The 7,331-nt window shown below is 34.0% G+C and overlaps 1 protein-coding gene across 1 annotated transcript in view; it reads left to right on the forward strand.

The window, feature by feature from the left end:
- Positions 1-455: 455 nt before the first annotated feature.
- LOC108374614 (F-actin-uncapping protein LRRC16A-like) overlaps positions 456-7,331 on the forward strand; it is a gene marked incomplete at its 5' end in the record, with an annotated part of 22,589 nt that continues 15,713 nt past the window's right edge. Inside the window, 8 exon segments of the mRNA XM_017630593.1 lie at positions 456-533; positions 600-781; positions 2,389-2,540; positions 2,655-2,906; positions 3,339-3,368; positions 3,371-3,736; positions 3,739-4,066; positions 5,525-5,687. Coding sequence (XP_017486082.1) covers positions 456-533; positions 600-781; positions 2,389-2,540; positions 2,655-2,906; positions 3,339-3,368; positions 3,371-3,736; positions 3,739-4,066; positions 5,525-5,687 — 1,551 coding nt within the window.

Here is a 7,331-nt window from a genome sequence, read left to right on the forward strand (position 1 = left end):
AATATTTTTCAATAGGTGGCTTTCCTCGTTTAGACATTTCAGGTTTAAAACTAATTTAGTCCCCTTTCATGTGATACTAAACTTGTTTAATTTAGATAGGCGGTATGTTTATTACTTGGTAAGGACTTTTATTTCGGCTTTAAAAAATATTTGGCCAAGTTGAACTGTTATTTTCGGTATTTGACAAAAACTAATGGCGTTATTAACACTCGTTTAAAAACATTAATGGCCTGCTTATTTTGAATTCTTTTTAATTGCCAAATTTTGAAGACTTATTTACGGCTGTATTGCCATATAAAAATTTAACGTATTTTTCGGTTTGTCCTAAGGTAATTTCGGTTCAGGCTTCGCAATATTACTTAACTTCCGCAATATGGCTAAATTCTTTAAGATATAATACATTATTTAATAAAGCGCTGGGTATTTNACTTCTTTCTATTTACATTCACTTTTAGAATTTACATAATTTTCTGGCACAGCCGAATGTTTTAGAACATTTGGATCTCTCATCGACTGATATAACCTTGGAGAATGTAAGTATATGGAATTTTGTTTTAAATCTATTCATATAATAACTTTAAATTTCTTCTTTTTTACAGTTATTTGGTGCTCTCTTACGCGGTTGTGCAACGCATTTAGCTCATTTAAATGTTTCCCATAATTCTTTTAGCACCAAAAAGGGCAAAGAGATACCGCCATCATTCAAGCAGTTCTTCACGAGTTCATTAAGTTTAAAGCATTTAAATATTGCCGGTTGTAAACTGCCAATGGAAGCGCTCAAGTAAATAACAAATCAAAAGAGATTAAAAAAGTCTTAAATTTATACGAGTATATGGAAGTAACTATTAGACGGGAAATTAAAGAAGAATAGAGTTAGAATTCATATTGCCTTTTCGGGTTTGTTTGTCCCTTACTGTACCGTATGTACTTTAATCTGCATCAAATCTGAAGCTAATGAGCTAAAGTTTGCTAAACCCAGTAGATAACTTCTGGAGCTAAAAGCTCTCCAAAAGGCCTTCAGTCAAGAGGCCTTGCAATTTGCATTCCTTGCTGCTTTCTTTTTTTGTATGAAGTTGCACAAATTAAAGGGTTTCTCCTTTCGCTTCCCATAGACAGGCTTCCAGAAGGGCTTTTGAAGGACGTATTTTAGAAAGCTTTTTGGAAGAGTTGTTATAAATCTGCTTCTTTAATTCATAAAAACCATACTTCTTTAAGGTAAATGCATATTAAAATCCATTTGTAAGTTAAATAATAAAAACCTACACATTCCCGTAAATTTGAAATCAAAAAATCCCTTCTAGAAGTCATGCATGGGTCTACTTCTTTCAGCCCTTCTTGGATAGGCCTTTTAGAATGGCTGCACTTAAGCAGACCTGCCTAATTTATATGCTGGGAATTATTTCTTCGTTCTGAGGCTAAGTTACCCAAGCTCCTGTTAAAAAAAAACTTGAAAACCAGACTTGATCTTGAACTGGCATATTACAAAATAATCACGAGGTTTATTTATAATACCTTTATTCTTTAGTAATTCTCAATTATTTGTATGTACAGTGACTCAAACTTGTTGATTTTTTTAACAGATATTCGTAATGTTTTTCGAGCTAAATTTTTCTTGTTTTTTTTTTTTTTATAAAAATACCTTCCAAGCTTTAACCAAAAATATATAAATCACAGTTTCAAACTTTATACAAAATTTAAGTAAATTCAACAAATTTTCATAAAAATCTCAAATTTTTAACTTGAATCATTAGAACATATTTGGGCATGTAATTTTATAGCCCATACAATTTTAGTCTAATGAAGTCCAAGTTTCAACCAGCTGAAAAACGTGTTGATTTTTGAGAATTTTTTTTTGGCTACTGCTTTTGCGCTTTTTTATATAACAAGTGCAATTTACAAAAACTGGCGGTTGGTTTTTGAAATTTTGTGCTAACGGTCTTCCGCATTTTATTTCATAAGAAATGCATGCTTATATGGAAAAATCCGTCACCAAAAAAAAAGTTTTCAAAAATCAACGGGATGTTTTAGCAGTTTGAAACTTGCACTTCACTTGCACTAAAATTGTATGGGCTATAAAATTGCATACCCAAAAATTTTCTAAATATTCAGATTAAAAATGTGAAATTTTGTTGAAAATTTGTTGAATTTTCCTAAATTGTGTATAGTTTGAAATTGTAATTTATATACATGTTTGGTTAGGACTTGCGACGGTATTTTTATAGAAAAAAATACGAATATTCAAAAGCAATCAACACGTATATATTCTCTAGAAATTCGATTTAAAATTAAGTACTATTATACTTCACTTCACGATGACTTTATTTAAATTTTCCTCCATTTGTTATTAATACTTTTAATACATAATGTTTTCATGTCTTTCTTTCACAGAAATTTACTACTCGGTTTGGCGTGCAACGAGTCCACAGCTGGGCTGTACTTAGATTTAAGTAGCAATACGTTAGGTGCCCAGGGTGCGCATGTTTTAGAATCATGCATACATGGCGTACGGGTTCTACAAAGTTTAGACATAAGTGACAATAGTAAGTTCATCGACAAATGGCAACTACAAATTTTTTTTTTTCAGTTCTTTAAACATACATACATACATATGTATATATATACATATATTTCTAATAATATTTTCCTTCTTACAGATTTGGATGCCGAATTAGCTCCCGTTTTAACAGCGATTTCAAAGAACCCATCGATACGCACGCTTTATATGACGCGCAGTCTGACAGGCATGAAATTGAAACATATTCCCACTGTTATGGATGCGTTGGTCAATTTGATACAAAAAGATGATTTCCCACTGGCGGAATTGGTGATCTCCGAAAATAAATTGAAAAACGATATACACGATTTTATTAATGCGCTTGGCAGCAATCAAAGTTTGCAAAAATTAGGTGTGTAGCACAAACCACTGTATTATATGAGTGGGCTAAAACCTAAAAAATCGAGGTTTCATTCTAGATTTTTTTTTTTTTTTACTTTTTACGTGGAATATTCATCCGCCCTAAACCTTGTATGCATAGTTTTAGATATGTCTAAAAAATTTAGCTTGTGGAAAAATATGCATACTCCACTGATACTTTTAAAAAATTTATTAAAAATACATTTGTATGTAATACTCAACTGTTCGTATATTTTCATAAACTTCTCATTAAAAAAAGGCGGCACAGCATTAAGTTAATAATAGTCATTAAACATATTCCAGATATTTTTTAAATAGCAAATTTTTTTCGCTATTCCAATAGCTAGAGGAAGTTCGGCATATTATTGTATGCCTTTGGCAGAACCTTCGATTGTTATCTAATATATTTTTCCTCTATTTTCAGATATTAGTGGCAATTACATGGGCGACGTGGGAGCCGCCTGCTCGCAAAAGCTTTACAAATCAACAACAAATTGCGCACAATTTACATGGATAAAAATAATATAACACCACAAGGTTATGCTGATATCGTTTACGCTTTAGAAAACAATCACAGTATGCGCACCATACAATATCCAGTATTTGACATCACACCGCATATGAAAAACCATCCAGAGAAAACGGATGCGATTATGCGCAAAATGCAAGAGCTATTGCAACGTAATTGCAATGGCCTAAAACGCACTAATGGACAAGGTTTCCGCCTGCAACATGGTTTTTTGCTATCTTCAACGCATCAATTAGTTGATAAACTAGTAGCCGAAACACAGGACAATATTTCGGTGGCAAAGGGCAGCGATTCGTCGCAGTGCAGCGACTTATCGACGATGCGGAAAATTGCAAACAGCTAATGCCAAAATTGCAAGAGGCAGTACGTTGCGAATCACATCCAATCGAAATAAAGCTGACGCGTATCGCCAGTGATCTCAGCTATACCATACAAGGTTATTTGGAAGAGACGTTGGAGACAATGTTGCGCACTGCAGTGGAGCAGTGCCCCAAAACATTGGGCAGTCAAATGGTCGTGCAAGATCTACGCAAAGCGCTTAGTGAACGTCTACAGATGCCAGAAGATTTTGTACAGAGTTGCTTGCTGAATAATGCTGGCAGCGAGATCATGAACAAAGTGGGGTGAGTTGATAACGTTTGCTTTTAAGCTTGCAGCTGAGTTTTTGATAAGAGAATGAGAGAGAGGGGGAGAGAGATGGAGATAGAGAAGCAGGATGACGAAAGAGAGGTGCGCGATTTAGATGTGAAAAAGCTTGGCTTTCATTCTGAGCCAAACTGCGCAAAACGATTCGAGCTTTTGAACGGCGAAGCTTAATACTTTGAGATATGTTCTGCTGATGATTTTATTATTCCAGTGATATCAAAGAGATGTTCTTGTTTTAGTTGACTCACAGGTGCGCTGAAAAACAGTCGAATTACAAAAGAACACTAAAATTAATACCATATTAAGCTGAAAGCAACATTCTTAACAAAAAACCTAAACGAATAATTTAAGTTTTTGGCATTTCAGTGGGGTTTTTCGAATTACTCTGCGAAGTATTTATTATTTTCCACAAAACTATGCATATTTACAATTTTTTTATCTGTTCCTTTTTCACTAAATCCCACTGTTTCAATTTGAAGTTGAGCTCCCCTGTACCCACCCACAGCCGCTCGCTTAAAATTATACAAATGTAGATACATTCATATGTAAATTGCTTGCTCATAGATAAGATTAAGCACTACCAGTGCAGTATGTTCTAATGGGGAATGAAACGAGTTAAACAGAAACACGAAAATGAAATCAAGAAGTGCGAGAAATAAAAAAGTGAATAAAGAACTTTACAATGAACCCGTTTAGCTCAGATTTATTTTTTGCTATATTGCAAATATTTGTCTATGTAGAAACTGTCAAGTAAAGCTGAGTCTGTATACAACAACAACAGTAAAAGACAACATCAAACAAAACTTCGCAGTATTCTATCTGAAAGCGTGGAGCAAAGTGTAGATCTGTTCAAGTCGAAGCAGTTGGCGATGTGGTGGTGCCACTCGAAGCTAACCATTTGCCCAGTACTCCTACATCGCCCGTGTGATCAAGTAGAATAATGAAAATAAACGGAGCGGCCAAAGCTGCTGTTATGCGTAATTAAAACAGCTGTTAGGGCGCAGTGGTACAAATTTCGAATTAAATTTGAAAGTTAAAGTGCAAAAACAACAACAAAAAAGGAACACGGTTTCCAAACAAAATGGGGCGCAGTTGGTGTGGTTGGTGTTTTTGTGGCGGACGTGGGGTTGGTAGTAAAATACCAAATAAAACACTTAGAGAGGAAGCAGATGAAGAAGATGATGAAGATTTTTATAAAGTTCGTTATGATAATGCTAGCGTAAAATTATTGAAAGCAACCACCTTGCCCGAGCAAGATACACTGCAGCTGAATATAGCTAGTGCGCCAACAGAAGATGCTGAGGACGTACAAATCGATAGGCAGGCGTTGAAAAAGTGATTACGTTTGCATTTTTGAATATTTAAACAATTTTGTATTTAAATTACATATTTACGCGCAAACAAATTTTTTCTAACTCACTCTATGTTGATTGCAGTGAAATTGAACAATCTTTGGCGGCGTCCATCTCAGATCGCGCCACTGATGAGGTGCTGGAGGCGCTTACGCGCTATCGACGCGGCCTGGGTATTGCTGATTCACCTTCGGTGCTACTCGATGAACCGCAAACGCCTGATATTGTGCGCAGCCGTTCGAGTCATGTAAGTATATTTTATTTATAAGGTTTTAGAAAGTTTTCAATTGCAAAGAGATATAGACTGAATAGTAGTAGATTACGTCGTTTGTTGCTTCATAACAGCAAAGAATAGGGGGGAATATGTACATAATATGGTCGTCGTTATCAATGCAAAAAATCCTGTTTTAAAATCTTATTTAATAATTCAAACACAAATTTAAAAAAAAAACACGAGGTTTATGCACATCTTTATATTGGCCCGAAAGCATTAGGAAAAGTTTTTGCTTGTTCAATAAAATTTCAAATGTACCATTTAATGCCTCTTGCATTGATGCCGACTACATGCATATACATACGTCCCTACATATATGTACATATGTGTGTATATTAGTGTGCATGAGGAATGTTGAAGCTAAGCTCACCTCAATTATTAAAAAGTTCCTTAATTACTTTAAAAAGTAAGGCAATTAAGTAAAACTAGTTGACTTTGAGATGTACATGTTTTTTATAATATATATTATTATTTTTTTAATAAATTTCGTCCCCGCGTTGAAGTATTAGTCGACATATGTATGTATGTATCGAAGGTTTTATCGTTTATATGTATGTGTATAAATATTTCTGTTTAGATAAGGCATCACCGGTAACCATACAAATTCTCGGTATCTTATCAGCTCTACAGTTTTTTTTTTATTTACACATACTTTTTGCACGCGTTGCATTGGTTTGGTTGTGTTCACTCATTTTTCGTATTTTGTTTTGTTATTGTCCTACAATGTTGTCATCATCGATGGAAGGTCTGATTTATGTGCATATGTATGTAGATACTATGTACTATTTCATATGAAATTTGGCAATTGATTATTTAATATGCGTTGCTCGTTGATATTTCTTGACTAAAGTGAGTACCTAGAAGGCGATACTCCAATAGCACGTAATTCTAAGTACATGGCCCTCTAATGCAATGCATATTTCTACATAACAAAACTTACACACATGAACGTCCAAGTATAGTTACATGCATACGTTTGGTCATTGATGTATGCACTAACGTAGTTTTAGTACATATAAATATATGAATAAAAGGAAGTGATATTTTAACTTTTTTTGTTCGCAAATTTCTCTCTGAAATCTTTAGTCTTAGCGTGAAAAGCAATATATGTACATATATTACTATGCTAATGTGTAATTGCATACATATGCAAAGACAGTGTAGCCAAACTTTGTTTACATTATCGCTTTTTTGAATGTTGATAAGACAGTATATAATATGTATGTATGTATCTATTCAAATATATGTAGATGTACATATAAGTAAGAAACGTTCAAATATTACTTTAGCTAATGTTTCAAGCAAATAATAACTGGAATTTTTGCGAACACTATTACAATTCGAGTTCACAAAAAGTAACAAAAGTCTAAGTTCGGGTGGAGCCGAACATTAAATACCCGGCGCAAGTAATAAATATATGTTTTTTCACCTTTCCGAAACCTACGGCTAGATGGTAAGCCGGGGTGTATCAANCACATATAAGTAAGAAATGTTCAAATATTAATTTAGCTAATGTTTCAAGCAAATAATAACTGGAATTTTTGCGAACACTATTACAATTCGAGTTAACAAAAAGTAACAAAAGTCTAAGTTCGGGTGGAGCCGAACATTAAATAC

The sequence above is a fragment of the Rhagoletis zephyria genome, unplaced genomic scaffold (assembly GCF_001687245.7).
Source record: "Rhagoletis zephyria isolate East Lansing unplaced genomic scaffold, Rhagoletis_zephyria_1.1 Rzeph_scaffold_07914, whole genome shotgun sequence".
Taxonomy (NCBI): Eukaryota; Metazoa; Arthropoda; class Insecta; order Diptera; family Tephritidae; genus Rhagoletis; species Rhagoletis zephyria.